General features: G+C 44.6%; 1 protein-coding gene and 4 non-coding genes across 5 annotated transcripts in view; all 5 read left to right on the forward strand.

Annotated features, from left to right (window-relative positions):
• The window catches only part of LOC139235426 (probable G-protein coupled receptor 139), a 62,549-nt gene extending 49,102 nt beyond the window's left edge, over window positions 1-13,447 (forward strand). The window contains exons 2-3 of the mRNA XM_070866549.1: window positions 8,386-8,462; window positions 12,555-13,447. Of these exons, the coding sequence (XP_070722650.1) occupies window positions 8,386-8,462; window positions 12,555-13,447 (970 nt within the window). The remainder of the gene's footprint in view (window positions 1-8,385; window positions 8,463-12,554) is intronic.
• Window positions 49-131, forward strand: trnal-uaa (transfer RNA leucine (anticodon UAA)). The gene has a single exon. It is a non-coding gene; the product is annotated as a tRNA-Leu (tRNA).
• On the forward strand, window positions 2,453-2,535 carry trnal-uaa (transfer RNA leucine (anticodon UAA)). Its single transcript has one exon. It is a non-coding gene; the product is annotated as a tRNA-Leu (tRNA).
• On the forward strand, window positions 4,857-4,939 carry trnal-uaa (transfer RNA leucine (anticodon UAA)). The gene has a single exon. It is a non-coding gene; the product is annotated as a tRNA-Leu (tRNA).
• On the forward strand, window positions 7,261-7,343 carry trnal-uaa (transfer RNA leucine (anticodon UAA)). Its single transcript has one exon. It is a non-coding gene; the product is annotated as a tRNA-Leu (tRNA).
• Window positions 13,448-17,953: the final 4,506 nt, after the last annotated feature.

A 17,953-nucleotide genomic window follows, 5' to 3' on the forward strand; every position in this document is an offset into this window, starting at 1 on the left:
GAGTTGAAGCCCAGATTCTCACATAGACAGAATCCAATCGCTGACGGCACCAGGATGGCCGAGTGGTTAAGGCGTTGGGCTTAAGATCCAATGGGTTTATACCCGCGTGGGTTCGAACCCCACTCCTGGTAATTACTTAATTAAACAGTGATTTTTCCCATTCTGCTCAGTGATAACTGATTTTCATCTGTTGCATTTGCATTTTTCTGCAGCTCATTGACAATCTGAGCAGATAATGAAATGAAATTGTGAAATGTATCTGTATCGCTCAGTCTCTGCCTCTCGCTCTGTCTTCAGAGAGCTGTATATGTATTTGTGTGTTTGAGTCTTTGTCTCTCTCAGTCTGCCTCTCTCTGATTCACTCTGTCTGTCCCTGTTTCTCTGTTTGTCTCTGTCTCTCAATCTGTCTCCTTCACACGGTATCCAGTTCTGTTCCAATGGGATTCTGTCATACTCTCTGTCTGACTGCCTCGTTCTTTCCCATCATCTCTGTCTTTGCCTGTCTCTGCTCGTCCCTGTCTCTAACCTGATGAGTATTTCCATCATTTTCTATTTTTGTCTCGATGTCTCTCTCTCTCTATTGATCTTGCTCTCTATCTGTCTCCCTCTTTGTCTCTCTCCTTGTCCCTGTCTTTCTCTCACTCTTTCCCTCCCTCTCTTTATAAATCAGACAAACACATCTCTGTATATGTATGTGTTTGAGTCTTTGCCTCACTCAGTCTGACCCTAACTCTCAGTCTCAAACTTTCTGTCTCTCTCTGTCTCTACCTCGCTGTCAGTTTCTCCCTGTTTTGCTGTTTGCCTCTCTGTCTCTCAATGAGCCTGTCTCTTTCTCACGGTGTCCAGTTGTGTTCCAATGGGATTCTCTCAGTCTCTGTCTGACTGTTTCACTCTTTCCCTTCATCTCTGTCTATCTATGTCTCTGCCTGCCTGTCTCTCTTTGCCTGTCGCTGGTACTTCCTGTCTCTAACCTGCTGAGAATTTCCAACATTTTCTTTTTATTTCTTTGTCTCTCTGTCTATCTGTCGCTCTCTCTCCATCTGTCTCTCTCCTTGTCACTTTCTTTATGATTGTCTTTCTCTCACTCTTTCCCTCTTTCTCTTTATAGATCACACACACAGATCTCTTTAGATGTATGTGTTTGAGAGTCTTTTTCTCACTCAGTCTGCCTCTCGTTTTCAGTCTCACACTTGCTGTCTCTCATTGTCTCGATCTCGCTGTCTGTCTCTCCCTGTTTGTCGGTTTGTCTCTGTCTCGCAATGTGTCTGTCGACTTCTCATGGTGTCCAGTTCTATTCACAGCTCGAATATTGCTTTGACAAAACCCATGCGCATCAATTTCTCGTGGGAAAGTGGTGAATATTCCCGCCTGTCACACGGGAGACCACTGTTCAATTCCCTAACGGGGAGGCTGCATTTTACAAAAGGCAGAATTTTGATTCTGTTTCTTGGTATAGATACATTTTAAAAAGTTCCAGGGCAATATAGTGCAGCAAAAATACAGCCTCTTACAGATTTTTAGCAAACGGTGACTTTTTCACTATTCTGTGGCCGTCTGCTGCACAGAGATGGATGGTTGAGTTATAACTGAGTAACATTAAAAAAGGCAGCGAGCCAGTAGTCGTGGCCCATTGGTTAAGGCCATAGACTAAAAATCCATTCGGGTTTCCCTGCATAGATTTGAATCCTGCCGACTCCGTTTCTCAGCATATTTCATTCTGTTTGACAATTTAACCAGGTCCCTGCAAAACTGATTCTGAGATAGACGGAACAACGTCCCACACCTTTCAATGCCGCCGCTATTTTCTTTCTTTCATTAATCTGCAATATTCACGATACATACGGATAGAAAATCGCAGAAATCAGCCAAAGTTGCGACAGTGATTCAGCCTGTCTATCCCTCGAGATGTCTAAGGCATCTGTGCATGTCCGTTGGTGCGTGTAAATTTTTGTGTGTGTGTCTCTGTGTCTGTCTATCTGTAAAAATGTCTATGTGTATGTGCAACTGTCTGTGGAAATCATCACCATGAATTTGGTATGTCCTGGAACTGAAAAAAAATAATTGGGAAAGTAATATGGCTGTGAACTTTTGTCTCAGCTTTGGTTCAGTGGCAGCATTCTTGACTGAATCAGGAGTTTGTGTGTTCAAGTCGCACTCTTGAGACTTGAGCATATAATCTTGGCTAACACTCAACTGCAGCATTTGGGGAATTTTGCATTGTTGAAACTGTTGACTTTCGGATGAAATGTTAAATTGAAGCTCCGTCTACGCACTCGGGTGGTTGTGAGAGGTCCCAGAGCATTACTCGAAAAAGAATAGGAGAGTTGCCCCCGTGTCAATATTCCGAAAAATGTTCGCAAATACTCCCTGAAACCCGATGTGTTTGTGTGTGTCTGTGGAGGTGGAGTTGAAGCCCAGATTCTCACATAGACAGAATCCAATCGCTGACGGCACCAGGATGGCCGAGTGGTTAAGGCGTTGGGCTTAAGATCCAATGGGTTTATACCCGCGTGGGTTCGAACCCCACTCCTGGTAATTACTTAATTAAACAGTGATATCTCCCATTCTGCTCAGTGATAACTGATTATCATCTGTTGCATTTGCATTTTTCTGCAGCTCTGCGACAATCTGAGCAGATAATGAAATGAAATTGTGAAATGTATCTGTATCGCTCAGTCTCTGCCTCTCGCTCTGTCTTTAGAGAGCTGTATATGTATTTGTGTGTTTGAGTCTTAGACTCTCTCAGTCTGCCTCTCTCTGATTCACTCTGTCTGTCCCTGTTTCTCTGTTTGTCTCTGTCTCTCAATCTGTCTCCTTCACACGGTATCCAGTTCTGTTCCAATGGGATTCTGTCATACTCTCTGTCTGACTGCCTCGTTCTTTCCCATCATCTCTGTCTTTGCCTGTCTCTGCTCGTCCCTGTCTCTAACCTGATGAGTATTTCCATCATTTCCTGTTGTTGTCTCGATGTCTCTCTCTCTCTATTTATCTTTCTCTCTATCTGTCTCCCTCTTTGTCGCTCTCCTTGTCCCTGTCTTTCTCTCACTCTTTCCCTCCCTCTCTTCATAAATCACACAAACACATCTCTGTATATGTATGTGTTTGAGTCTTTGCCTCACTCAGTCTGACCCTAACTCTCAGTCTCAAACTTTCTGTCTCTCTCTGTCTCTACCTCGCTGTCAGTTTCTCCCTGTTTTGCTGTTTGTCTCTGTCTCTCAATGTGCCTGTCTCTTTCTCACGGTGTCCAGTTGTGTTCCAATTGGGATTCATTCAGTCTCTGTCTGACTGTCTCACTCTTTCCCATCATCTCTGTCTATCTATGTCTCTGCCTGCCTGTGTCTCTTTGCCTGTCGCTGGTACTTCCTGTCTCTAACGTGCTGAGAATTTCCAACATTTTCTTTTTATTTCTTTGTCTCTCTGTCTATCTGTCGCTCTCTCTCTCCATCTGTCTCTCTCCTTGTCACTTTCTTTATGATTGTCTTTCTCTCACTCTTTCCCTCTTTCTCTTTATAGATCACACACACAGATCTCTTTAGATGTATGTGTTTGAGAGTCTTTTTCTCACTCAGTCTGCCTCTCGTTTTCAGTCTCACACTTGCTGTCTCTCGTTGTCTCGATCTCGCTGTCTGTCTCTCCCTGTTTGTCGGTTTGTCTCTGTCTCGCAATGTGTCTGTCGACTTCTCATGGTGTCCAGTTCTATTCACAGCTCGAATATTGCTTTTGACAACATCCATGCGCATCAATTCCTCGTGGGAAAGTGGTGAATATCCCCACCTTCACACGGGAGACCACTGTTCAATTCCCTAACGGGGAGGCTGCATTTTACAAAAGGCAGAATTTTGCTTCTGTTTCTTGGTATAGATACATTTTAAAAAGTTCCAGGGCAATATTGTGCAGCAAAAATACAGCCTCTTCCAGATTTTTAGCAAACGGTGACTTTTTCACTATTCTGTGGCCGTCTGCTGCACAGAAATGGATGGTTGAGTTTTAACTGAGTAACATTAAAAAAGGCAGCGAGCCAGTAGTCGTGGCCCATTGGTTAAGGCCATAGACTAAAAATCCATTCGGGTTTCCCTGCATAGATTTGAATCCTGCCGACTCCGTTTCTCAGCATATTTCATTCTGTTTGACAATTTAACCAGGTCCCTGCAAAACTGATTCTGAGATAGACGGAACAACGTCCCACACCTTTCAATGCCGCCGCTATTTTCTTTCTTTCATTAATCTGCAATATTCACGATACATACGGATAGAAAATCGCAAAAATCAGCCAAAGTTGCGACAATGTTTCAGCCTGTCTATCCCTCGAGATGTCTAAGGCATCGGTGCATGTCCGTTGGTGCGTGTAAATTTTTGTGTGTGTGTCTCTGTGTCTGTCTATCTGTAAAAATGTCTATGTGTATGTGCAACTGTCTGTGGAAATCATCACCATGAATTTGGTATGTCCTGGAACTTAAAAAAAAGAATTGGGAAAGTAATATGGCTGTGAACTTTTGTCTCAGATTTGGTTCAGTGGCAGCATTCTTGACTGAATCAGGAGTTTGTGTGTTCAAGTCGCACTCTTGAGACTTGAGCATATAATCTTGGCTAACACTCAACTGCAGCATTTGGGGAATTTTGCATTGTTGAAACTGTTGACTTTCGGATGAAATGTTAAATTGAAGCTCCGTCTACGCACTCGGGTGGTTGTGAGAGGTCCCAGAGCATTACTCGAAAAAGAATAGGAGAGTTGCCCCCGTGTCAATATTCCGAAAAATGTTCGCAAAACTCCCTGAAACCCGATGTGTTTGTGTGTGTCTGTGGAGGTGGAGTTGAAGCCCAGATTCTCACATAGACAGAATCCAATCGCTGACGGCACCAGGATGGCCGAGTGGTTAAGGCGTTGGGCTTAAGATCCAATGGGTTTATACCCGCGAGTGTTCGAGCCCCACTCCTGGTAATTACTTAATTAAACAGTGATTTCTCCCATTGTGCTCAGTGATAACTGATTTTCATCTGTTGCATTTGCATTTTTCTGCAGCTCGGTGACAATCTGAGCAGATAATGAAATGAAATTGTGAAATGTATCTGTATCGCTCAGTCTCTGCCTCTCGCTCTGTCTTTAGAGAGCTGTATATGTATTTGTGTGTTTGAGTCTTTGTCTCTCTCAGTCTGCCTCTCTCTGATTCACTCTGTCTGTCCCTGTTTCTCTGTTTGTCTCTGTCTCTCAATCTGTCTCCTTCACACGGTATCCAGTTCTGTTCCAATGGGATTCTGTCATACTCTCTGTCTGACTGTCTCGTTCTTTCCCATCATCTCTGCCTTTGCCTGTCTCTGCTCGTCCCTGTCTCTAACCTGATGAGTATTTCCATCATTTTCTGTTGTTGTCTCGATGTCTCTCTCTCTCTATTTATCTTTCTCTCTATCTGTCTCCCTCTTTGTCGCTCTCCTTGTCCCTGTCTTTCTCTCACTCTTTCCCTCCCTCTCTTCATAAATCACACAAACACATCTCTGTATATGTATGTGTTAAGTCTTTGCCTCACTCAGTCTGACCCTAACTCTCAGTCTCAAACTTTCTGTCTCTCTCTGTCTCTACCTCGCTGTCAGTTTCTCCCTGTTTTGCTGTTTGCCTCTCTGTCTCTCAATGTGCCTGTCTCTTTCTCACGGTGTCCAATTGTGTTCCAATGGGATTCTCTCAGTCTCTGTCTGACTGTCTCACTCTTTCCCATCATCTCTGTCTATCTATGTCTCTACCTGCCTGTCTCTCTTTGCCTGTCGCTGGTACTTCCTGTCTCTAACCTGCTGAGAATTTCCAACATTTTCTTTTTATTTCTTTGTCTCTCTGTCTATCTGTCGCTCTCTCTCCATCTGTCTCTCTCCTTGTCACTTTCTTTATGATTGTCTTTCTCACACTCTTTCTCTCTTTCTCTTTATAGATCACACACACAGATCTCTTTAGATGTATGTGTTTGAGAGTCTTTTTCTCACTCAGTCTGCCTCTCATTTTCAGTCTCACACTTGCTGTCTCTCGTTGTCTCGATCTCGCTGTCTGTCTCTCCCTGTTTGTCGGTTTGTCTCTGTCTCGCAATGTGTCTGTCGACTTCTCATGGTGTCCAGTTCTATTCTCAGCTCGAATATTGCTTTGACAAAACCCACGCGCATCAATTCCTCGTGGGAAAGTGGTGAATATCCCCGCCTCTCACACGGGACACCACGGTTCAGTTCCCTAACGGGAAGCCTGCATTTTACAAGAGGCAGAATTTTGCTTCTGTTTCTTGGTATAGATTCATATTAAAAAGTTCCAGAGCAATATAGAGCAGCAAAAATACAGCCTCTTCCAGATTTTTAGCAAACGGTGACTTTTTCACGATTCTGTGGCCGTCTGCTGCACAGAGATGATTGGTTGAGCTTTAACTGAGTAACATTTAAAAAGGCAGCGAACCAGTAGACGTGGCCCATTGGTTAAGGCCATAGACGAAAAATCAATTCGGGTTTCCCCGCATAGATTTGAATCCTGCCGACTCCGTTTCTCAGCATATTTCATTCTGTTTGACAATTTAACGAGGGCCCTGCAAACCTGATTCTGAGATAGACGGAACAACGTCCCACACCTTTCAATGCCGCCGCTGTTTTCTTTCTTTCATTAATCTGCAATATTCACGAGACATACGGATAGAAAATCGCGAAAATCAGCCAAAGTTGCGACAGTGATTCAGCCTGTCGATCCCTCGAGATGTCTAAGGCATCTGTGCATGTCCGTTGGTGCGTGTAAATTTGTGTGTGTGTGTCTCTGTGTCTGTCTCTCTATAAAAATGTCTATGTGTATGTGCAACTGTCTGTGGAAATCATCACCATGAATTTGGTATGTCCTGGAACTTAAAAAAAAGACTTGGGGAAAGTAATATGGCTGTGAACTTTTGTCTCAGCTTTGGTTCAGTGGCAGCATTCTTGACTGAATCAGGAGTTTGTGTGTTCAAGTCGCACTCCTGAGACTTGAGCATATAATCTTGGCTAACACTCAACTGCAGCATTTGGGGAATTTTGCATTGTTGAAACTGTTGACTTTCGGATGAAATGTTAAATTGCAGCTCCGTCTGCGCACTCGGGTGGTTGTGAGAGGTCCTTGAGCATTACTCGAAAAAGAATAGGAGAGTTGCCCCCGTGTCAATATTCCGAAAAATGTTCGGAAATGCTCCCTGAAACCCGATGTGTTTGTGTGTGTCTGTGGAGGTGGAGTTGAAGCCCAGATTCTCACATAGACAGAATCCAATCGCTGACGGCACCAGGATGGCCGAGTGGTTAAGGCGTTGGACTTAAGATCCAATGGGTTTATACCTGCGTGGGTTCGAACCCCACTCCAGGTAATTACTTAATTAAACAGTGATATCTCCCATTCTGCTCAGTGATAACTGATTTTCATCTGTTGCATTTGCATTTTTCTGCAGCTCGGTGACAATCTGAGCAGATAATGAAATGAAATTGTGAAATGTATCTGTATCGCTCAGTCTCTGCCTCGCGCTCTGTCTTTAGAGAGCTGTATATGTATCTGTGTGTTTGAGTATTTGTCTCTCTCAGTCTGCCTCTCTCTGATTCACTCTGTCTGTCCCTGTTTCTCTATTTGTCTCTGTCTCTCAATCTGTCTCCTTCACACTGTATCCAGTTCTGTTCCAATGGGATTCTGTCATACTCTCTGTCTGACTGTCTCGTTCTTTCCCATCATCTATGTCTGTCCATGGCTTTGCCTGTCTCTGCTCGTCCCTGTCTCTAACCTGATGAATATTTCCATCATTTTCTGTTTTTGTCTCGATGTCTCTCTCTCTCTATTTATCTTTCTCTCTATCTGTCTCCCTCTTTGTCTCTCTCCTTGTCCCTGTTTTTCTCTCACTCTTTCCCTCCCTCTCTTTATAAATCACACAAACACATCTCTGTATATGTATGTGTTTGAGTCTTTGCCTCACTCAGTCTGACCCTCCCTCTCAGTCTCAAACTTTCTGTCTCTCTCTGTCTCTACCTCGCTGTCTGTTTCTCCCTGTTTCGCTGTTTGTCTCTGTCTCTCAATGTGCCTGTCTCTTTCTCACGGTGTCCAATGTGTTCCAATGGGATTCTCTCAGTCTCTCTGTCTGACTGTCTCACTCTTTCCCATCATCTCTGTCTATCTATGTCTCTGCCTGCCTGTCTCTCTTTGCCTGTCGCTGTTAGTTCCTGTCTCTAACCTGCTGAGAATTTCCAACATTTTCTTTTTGTATCTTTGTCTCTCTGTCTATCTGTCGCTCTCTCTCCATCTGTCTCTCTCCTTGTCACTGTCTTTATCATTGTCTTTCTCTCACTCTTTCCCTCTTTCTCTTTATATATCACAAACACAGATCTCTTTAGATGTATGTGTTTGAGAGTCTTTTTCTCATTCAGTCTGCCTCTCGTTATCAGTCTCACACTTGCTGTCTCTCGTTGTCTCGATCTCGCTGTCGATCTCTTCAAGTTTGTCGGTTTGTCTCTGTCTCTCAATCTGTCTGTCGACTTCTCATGATGTCCAGTTCTATTCACAGCTCTAATATTGCTTTGACAAAACCCATTCGCATCAATTCCTTGTGGGAAAGTGGTGAATATCCCCGCTTCTCACACGGGACACCACGGTTCAATTCCCTAACGGGGAGGCTGCATTTTACAAAAGGCAGAATTTTGCTTCTGTTTCTTGGTATAGATTCATATAAAAAAGTTCCAGAGCAATATAGAGCAGCAAAAATACAGCCTCTTCCAGATTTTTAGCAAACGGTGACTTTTTCACGATTCTGTGGCCGTCTGCTGCACAGAGATGGATGGTTGAGTTTTAACTGAGTAACATTTAAAAAGACAGCGAGCCAGTCGTCGTGGCCCAGTTGTTAAGGCCATAGATTAAAAATCCATTTGGGTTTCCCCGCATAGATTTGAATCCTGCCGACTCCGTTTCTCAGCATATTTCATTCTGTTTGACAATTTAACCAGGTCCCTGCAAAACTGATTCTGAGATAGACGGAACAACGTCCCACACCTTTCAATACCGCCGCTGTTTTCTTTCTTTCATTAATCTGCAATATTCACGATACATACGGATAGTAAATCACAAAAATCAGCCAAAGTTGCGACAGTGATTCAGTCTGTCTATCCCTCGAGATGTCTAAGGCATCTGTGCATGTCCGTTGGTGCGTGTAAATTTTTGTGTGTGTGTCTCTGTGTCTGTCTATCTATAAAAATGTCTATGTGTATGTGCAACTGTCTGTGGAAATCATCACCATGAATTTGGTATGTCCTGGAACTTAAAAAAAAGACTTGGGGAAAGAAATATGGCTGTGAACCTTTGTCTCAGCTTTGGTTCAGTGGCAGCATTCTTGACTGAATCAGGAGGAATCATTTTTGATGCAGCGTGTTGTTGTGATCTGGAATGCAATGCTTGAAAGGGTGGTGGAGGCAGATTCAATAGTAACTTTCTAAAGGGAATTCGATAAGTACTCTAAGGTGGAAATAGCACGGTTCCGAGAGGAGAACAGGCGATAGCTCTGTCAAAGAGCCTGCACAGGCACGATGGGCCGAATGGTTTACTTCTGTGCTGTATCATTCTCTGCTTGGCCCTCGGCCTCCTACTTCAGATTGGAGCAACCCCTTGGTCATTTTACTGGAGCCGGTCAACCAGTGGCTCATTTGCTCCTCCATGATGTTTCCGTGTAACTCCTAATCCCATCTTCAAACCGGGAGCCAAAATCCAAATTTAACCCGACCGTTCATCATCCCTTGTGGCATGGTCCACATCCACCACCTCTGAAATGATTCACAACATTTAACGTGTCTTTTACAATCTGCTTCTTGTTGCATGTCCGATTCTGAATGGGTGGCTCCCATTAAACACTCCGTCACCACCTATCCCGCAGGCTATAAGCTCATCCCCGACTGTCACTTAGTGGCTCCCATTAAACGCTCCCTCAACACGTTTCACGCAGGTTCTAGACAGACCCCGGCTCTCACTGAGTGTCTCCCATTAAACGCTCCCTCTCCAACTATGCCGCAGGTTATAAGCTCACCCCCGGCTGTCACTGAATGACTCACATTAAAGGCTCCCTCACCACCTATCCAATGAGTTATAGACTCACCCCCAGCTCTCACTGAGTGGCTCACACTAAACGCTCCCTCACTACCTATCCCACAAGTTATGGACTAACACCCGGCGCTCACTGACTGGCTCACACTAAACGCTCCCTCACTACCTATCCCTCAAGTTATGGACTCACCCCTGGCTCTCATTGAGTGGCTCCCATTAAACACTCCCTCACCACCTATCCCACAGGTTATGGACTCACCCACGGCTCTCACGAAGTGGCTCACACAATACTCTCCATCACCTTCTATCCCACAGGTTATGGACTCACCCCCAGCTCTCATTAAGTGGCTCTCATTAAACGCTCCCTCACCACCTATCCCGCAGTTTATAGGCTCACCCCCGGCTCTCAAGGAGTAGCTTACACTATACGCTCCCTCACCACCTATCCCGCAGTTTATAGGCTCATCCCCGGCTCTCAAGAAGTGCTTACACTATACGCTCCCTGACCACCTATGCCACAAGTTACAGACTCACCCCCGGTTCTCACTGAGTGGTTCCCATTAAACACTCCCTCACCACCTATCCCGTAGGTTATAGACTCATCCCTGGCTGTCACTGAGTAGCTCCCATTAAACGCTCCCTCACCACCTAACCCACAGGTTATGGACACACCCCCGGCTGTCACTGAGTGGCTCATGTTAAACGCTCCCTGAACACGTATCACGCATATTATAGACTGACCACGGCTCTCACTGAGTGGCTCCCATTAAACGCACCCTCATCAAGTATTCATCAGGTTATAAACTCACCACCGGCGGTCACTGAATGGCTCCCATTAAACGTGCCCTTACCACCTATCCAATGGGTTATAGACTCACCCCCAGCTCTCACTGACTGGCTGAGACTAAACGCTCCCTCACCACCTATCCCGCAGTTTATAGACTCACCTCAGCTCTCATGGAGTGGCTCACACTATATGCTCCCTCACCACCTATCCCACAGTTTATAGGCTCACCCCCGGCTCTCACTGAGTGGTTCCCATTAAACGCTCCCTCACCACCTGTCCAATGGGTTATAGACTCACCACCAGCTCTCACTGAGTGGCTCACACTAAATGCTCCCTCACCACTTGTCCCGCATTTTATAGACTCACCCCCGGCACTCATTGAGTGACTCCCATTAAACTCTCCCTCACCACCTATCCCGCAGTTTATAGACTCACCTCGGCTCTCATGGAGTGGCTCACACTATACGCTCCCTCACCAGCTATCCCACAGTTTATAGGCTCACCCCCGGCTCTCACTGAGTGCTTCACATTAAATGCACCCTCACCACCAATCCCACAGATTATGTACTCGCACCCGACGCTCACTGACTGGCTCCCATTAAACGCTCCCTCACCACCTATCCCACAGGTTATGGACTCACCCCCGGCTCTCACTGAGTGGCTCCGATTAAACACTCTCTCACCATTTATCGCGCAATTTATATACTCACCCCCAGCTCTCAAGACGTGGCTCACACTATACGCTCCCTCACCTTCTATCTCACAGGTTATGGACTCACCTCTGGCTCTCACTGAGTGGATCCCATACAACGCTCCCTCACCACTTATCCTGCAGTTTATAGGCTCAACCCAGCTGTCACTGACAGGTTCTCTGCAGTGCCGCCATTACAGTGATACTGGATACCATGACACTGTCTAATGGTCAAGGAACAACTGGACCGAGTGCTGGGAGTTGTGCCCTGACCAACATTTGTCCCTCAAACAATATCACAAAGGTGCAGTTTGCTGGTCAATGATCTCATTGCCTTTTTTAACCACCCATTAGCAGAATGGCTGCTCCATTAACCAGATAGCAACAATCGTAATATGGAGTCATTCCATATGGGAATTTTACGATTCTCCTGAGGTGTAAATAGGAGTCGATCGCACTCTTTCTACCATCAATTTTCAAGGTGACATTATGTTTAGCTTGTCCTATTTAATGTTGGGATAAATTATTCATTAACTATTAGTTTATGTCTGTTCTTTACTATGGTCAGTTTCGCTCTCCTTCTCTTTTTGTGCCGAGTTCAGGCGATTATAGCTTCAAGTCTATCGAGCAAAACGCTTTACCTGCGATTCCATATTGTTCCGTATTTAGTAAAGCTCTGCTGATCTGGCAAATTGATTGGTTTCCATCAACTGATCAGGTAATGAACTCAGAAACCAAGTCCAGTCAAACTAAGACTTTGAATGGCTATGGAGGCTGGGTCACTGAAGATAATTAAGGCGGAGATAAACAGATTTTTGAGCGATAAGTGAAAGAAGGTTTCGGGGGGTTGGGCAAGGAAGTGGAGCTGATCCATGATCAAATCAGCCATGATCTTATTAAATGGCGGAGCAGGCCCGGGGGAGGGGGGTGCGGTGGGAGGCAAATTGCCTACTCCTGCTCCTATTTCATATATGCTTATGTTCTTATGATGGTAGTCTGATGTGTAATTTCCATTTTGCTCCTTTTTGCAGCGAACATCGCGGCGATTGTGATCCTGTCCCGAGGAAGGTGCGGTCTCTCCAGGTGTATCACTCGGTACCTGGTGTTCATGGCGGTGACCGATCTCCTGGTCATTATCACCGCTGTGATATTGAATAGAATTGGTGGTATCTATTTCCGGAATAGCATTCTGTCCACCACACCAGCGTGCAGCATCAGCACTGTGCTCATTTATTCATCAAGAGACAGTTCTGTCTGGTTAACGGTCGCGTTCACCTTTGATCGATTTGTGGCCATTTGTTGCCAGAAGCTGAAAACAAAATACTGCACCGAGACAACGGCGGCTGTGGTGATAGGAGCGGTCTGTGCCCTGAGTTCTTTAAAAAACATCCCTTTCTACTTCACGTATCAGCCATTATTTACTATTAATAAGGTGGCCTGGTACTGCAACATAAAACTTACTTTTTATGTTTCACCCGCTTGGACAGCGTTTGCCTGGCTGGACCGTATTCTAACCCCGTGTGCACCGTTCCTCCTGATGTTACTGCTCAATGCTGTGACCGTCAGATACATTCTAGGGGCTAGTAGGGTCCGCAGGAGACTCCGGGCCCAAAACAATGGAGCGAGTCAGAGTGATCCAGAGATGGAGAGCCGGCGAAAGTCCATAATTTTACTCTTCACCATCTCGGGAAGTTTCATCCTGTTGTGGTTGACGTATGTTATCAATTTTCTCTGTGTCCGAATTGAAAACAATAATTATTTCAATGACCCCAAATTTATTCTGCAGGAAAGTGGAAACATGCTTCAGCTCCTAAGCTGCTGCACTAACACGTTTATTTATACAGTGACTCAGAGTAACTTCAGACAGCAGTTAAAGAACGCGCTGAAATATCCATTGAATCTAGTTGTTAAATTACTTCTATAACGAAACTAGCTTTCCAGCACTCAACCTCCATTAAGCTCTGCACTGTAGTCTTTCGTTCCAATTCTCCAAACCCGCTGGTCATTCCTATTCTCCACAGTGGAAACATACACTTTATCACCCAATTTAATGTTGTAAACTGATTTATTTTATTTCCAAGTGACCCGTCATGTCCTATGGATGCTGACACTTACCTTAGTGCAGTAAGTCAGTTGTATCTTTAGGAATAACTTGGTTTTTGAGGTGGATGCACTCAGCCGTGGTAGCCCTCTTGCACCTCAGTTAGAAGAATGTGGGTTCAAGTCCCATTACAGGCTGACCCGCCAGTGCAGTACTGATGGAATGCTTCTTTGTCAGATGGTGCTGTCTTTCAAGTGAGACTTTAAACCGAGGTTCCGTCTTCCCTCTCAGGTGGATGCCAAGGATCTGAGTGTATTATTTTCAAGAAGTGAGTAAATGTTCTGCCGATGCCCTGACCAATGCTTATCGCTCAACAAATATCACCAAAACTGATTATCTGCGCCTGTATTTATTTCTCGGTAGGTGGAACTTTGCTGAGTGCAAACCCGCTGCCACGTTTCCCTGCATTACAACAGTGACTACACTTCAATATAAAGCACCTTGGAACCTCCCTGGGTGTGAAGCTCCATGGAACCTTCTTGGGAGTACATCGCCTTGGATCCTCCCTGGGAGTAAAACACTTTGGAACCTTCCTGGGTGTAAAATATTTTGGATCCTCCCTGGGTCTGAAATACTTTGGAACCTCCCTGGGAGAAAAACAATTTGGAACCTCCCTGGATGTAAAACACTTTGGAACCTCACTGGGTGTAAAGCTCCAGTGAACCTCCCTGGGTGTAAATCGCCTTCGAACCTCCTTGGGTGTAAAACATTTTGAAACCTCCCTGTGGGTGTCAAACACTTTGGAACCACCCCCCATCCCGGGTGTAATGCTCTTTGGAACCTCCCTGGGTGTAAAACACTTTGGAACCTCCCCATGTGTAAAACACTTTGGAACCTCCCTGGGAGTAAAACACTTTGGAACCTCCCTGGGTGTAAAACACTTTGGAACCTCCCTGGGTGTAAAACACTTTGGAACCTCCCTGGGTGTAATACTCTTTGGAACCTCCCTGGGTGTAATGCCCTTTGGAACCTCCCTGGGTGTAATGCACTTTGGAACCTCCCTGGGTGTAATGTTCTTTGGAACCTCCCTGGTTGTAAAACACTTTGGAACCTCTCTGCATGAAAACACTTTGGAACCACCCTTGGTGTAAAACACTTTGGAACTTGCCTGGCTGTGAAACACTTTGGAACCTCCGGGTGTAAAACACTTTGGAACCTTGCTGGGTGTAAATATCTTTGGAAACTCCCTGGGTATAAATCTCTTTGGAAGCTCCCTGCGTGTAAAACACTTTCGATCCTCCCTGGGGATACATCTCTTTGGAAACTCCCTGGGTGTGAAGCACTTTGGAACCTCACTGGGTATGAAACACTTTGGAACCTCCCTGAGTGTAAATATCTTTGGAAACTCCCTGGGTGTAAATATCTTTGGAACATCTCTGGGTGTAAAGCACTTTGGAACCTCCCTCGCTGTAAAGCTCCATTGAACCTCCCTGGGTGTAAAGCCCTTTGGAACCTTTCTAGGTGTAAAGCACTTTGGAACGTCTCTGGGTGTAAAGCCCTTTGGAACCTCCCTGGGTGTAAAGCGCTTTGGAACCTCCCTGGTTGTAAAGTTCTTTGGTACCTTCCTGCATGTCACACTCTTTTGGTCAACCCTCGCTGCAACGCCCTTTGGAGCCTCCCGATAGGTTGGACAGACAAGTTCATTACTGCTCCCAGATGAGAACAGCTTCGTTGTTCTATCCTCCTAGTGCCCACCGCTCAGCCGCAGTCCTTTGTCCGTACAGCTGAGATTGGACATTGCATCAGGAAAGGGAAAAAGATTGAAACTGCAGCGAGTGAGTTGTGTCCCGAAAATGGAATACTGTTACTTTGCCTCTAGCAGAGATAAGCTATAATTTTATTATCCCTCTTTCGTTCTCCTTTTTACCAAATTTGCTGTCTCCACTTTAAACACAAGTAGCTGTATCCATTAATGAGAGAGCTACAGGCCCGAATCTTAAACATAACACTGCCAGCTCACTTGGATGTACAAAATGGCCCTCGTTGTTTTCACTTGGAATAGCCTAAACGGGCAAGGAATAATTGCTCCATTACTGATACAGTAAATATAAGAAAATATATTCTCCATCGTTAGTTCTAGCGAAATTGAAAGAATGTTTGTACAATATTTCGCTAGAAATCTCCGAAAAATAAAACTGTAAAGTGTCTACACACAAAAGTGGGACTACATCTCGGTCGCAGCTTTTTCGTAATGTTGTTCTGTTGCATTAATCGTTGATTAATGTAAACAGCACGCACTTTTACATCGCAATCTCTGCCTGTTGTAATTTGAAGAACAACTCTTCAGTCTTACATGTGATGAACCTCCCCTATCCATTCCAGCTGCCTCTGTTCCAATGAAATGATAAGAATGTATACACTGAGACTGTGAAATAGGAACGTGAAGGGTAAGTGTTCGAGAAAACATGGTGATGTACTGGGCCAACTGATTACCAGATACTGACTGGCACTTCTTCAATGTATAAATATACACTGTGAACTTTATGGCTTTAAAGGAATGTTTGCAATTCACCAAATCAACACGTTTCTCTTCCGTGTGCTATTCGCTGATACCAAAAAATAAATGCTTCGTGTTATTCTGGCTAATATATCATTCCTCTTGCGCGGTGCACAACAACAATAAATTACATTTATTCAGCGCCTTTAACATAGTAAAGAATCTCAAGGCACTTCACAGGATCTTTATCGAACAAAATGTGACAACGAGTCACTTAAGGAGATATTAGCGCAGGTGATCAAAAGTTTGGACAAAGAGGTAGGGTATAAAGAGCGTGTTAAAGAAGGAGAAGGCGTCAGAGAGGCGTAGATGTTTAGGGAGGGAATGAGAAAGCTTATGCCTTTTCAGCTGAAGGTACAGCTGTCAAAGGTTGAGCGATTAAGAACACAAGAAATAGGAGCAAGCATAGGCCATTTGGCCCGTCGAGCCTGCTCCGTCATTTATTAAGATCATGGCTGATCTGATCACGGAATCAATTCCACTTCCTTGATCGCTCCCCATCACCCTTTACACCCTAATCACTCAAAAAGCTGCCTATCTCCGCTTAAAGATATTCAGTGACCCAGCCTCCACAGCTTTCCTTGGCAGAGAAATCCAGAGATGTAAGACACACTGAGAGAAAAATTCCTCCTTATTTCCGCTCTGAATGGGCGACCCCTTATTTTAAAACTATGCCCCCTAGCTCTTGAAGAACCCACGAGGGGAAAAATCCTCTCTGCATCTACCGTGACGAGCCCTCTCAGTATCTTGTATGTTTCAATAAGATCAACTCTCATTCTTCTAAACGCCAAGGAGTATATGCCCAACTTGCTCAACCTTTCTTCACAAGTCAACTTGTTCATCTCAAGAAGCAACCTAGTGAACCATCTCTGAATAGCCTCCAATGCAAGTATATCCCTGCTTGTATAATGAGACCAAATTCGTACACAGTACTCTAGGAGTGTTCTCACCAATACTTTACACAGATTTGTAGGACTTGTCTGCTTTTATACTCTTTACACCTTGCAATAAAGGTTAACATTCCATTTGCCTTCCCAATTATTTGCTGTATCTGCATACCAAATTTTTATGTTTCATGCACACGGACCCCAGTTCACTCTGTACTGCAGCATTTCGCAATTATTCTCCATTTAAATAATAATTTGCTTTTTTTGTTTCCTGCCAGATTTTCTGTGTCCTCCTCACAATTTGCTTTCCCACCCATCATTGTATCATTAGCAAACTTGACAACATTACATGGACCCTTCATCCAAATAATTATTATAGATTGTAAATAGTTGAGACACTTGCACCGCAGTCTTTATCATTTGCCAACCGGAAAATGTTGCATTATTCCAGACTCTATGTTTTCTGTTCGGTAGCCAGTCCGCTATCCATGGTAATATATTTCCCCAAACCCCGTGCACTCTTATCTTGTGCAGTAACCCTTTATGTGGCACTTTATAGACTGCCTTCTGGAAATCCAAACACATCACATCCACTGGTTCCCCCTTTTATATCCTCAAACAACTCCAGAAAATTTGTCGAACATGATTTCCCTTTCATAAAACACAGCTGACTCTGCTTGACTTTATTATTGGTTTCCAAATGTCCTGCTATTGCTTGCTTAATAATGAACTCCAGCAATTATCCAACGACAGATATTAGTCTAACTGGCCTATAGTTTCCTGCTTTCTATCTGCCTCCTTTTCAAATAGGGGTGTTGCATTTGCGGTTTTCCAATCCACCGAGCCCTCTACAAACTCCAGGATATTTTACTAGATTAGAACCAATGCATCCAGTATCTCCGCAGCAACTTCTGTTAAGATCCTAGGATGCAGGCCACTAGGTCC

Source organism: Pristiophorus japonicus, chromosome 23, assembly GCF_044704955.1.
Source record: "Pristiophorus japonicus isolate sPriJap1 chromosome 23, sPriJap1.hap1, whole genome shotgun sequence".
Classification (NCBI taxonomy): Eukaryota; Metazoa; Chordata; class Chondrichthyes; family Pristiophoridae; genus Pristiophorus; species Pristiophorus japonicus.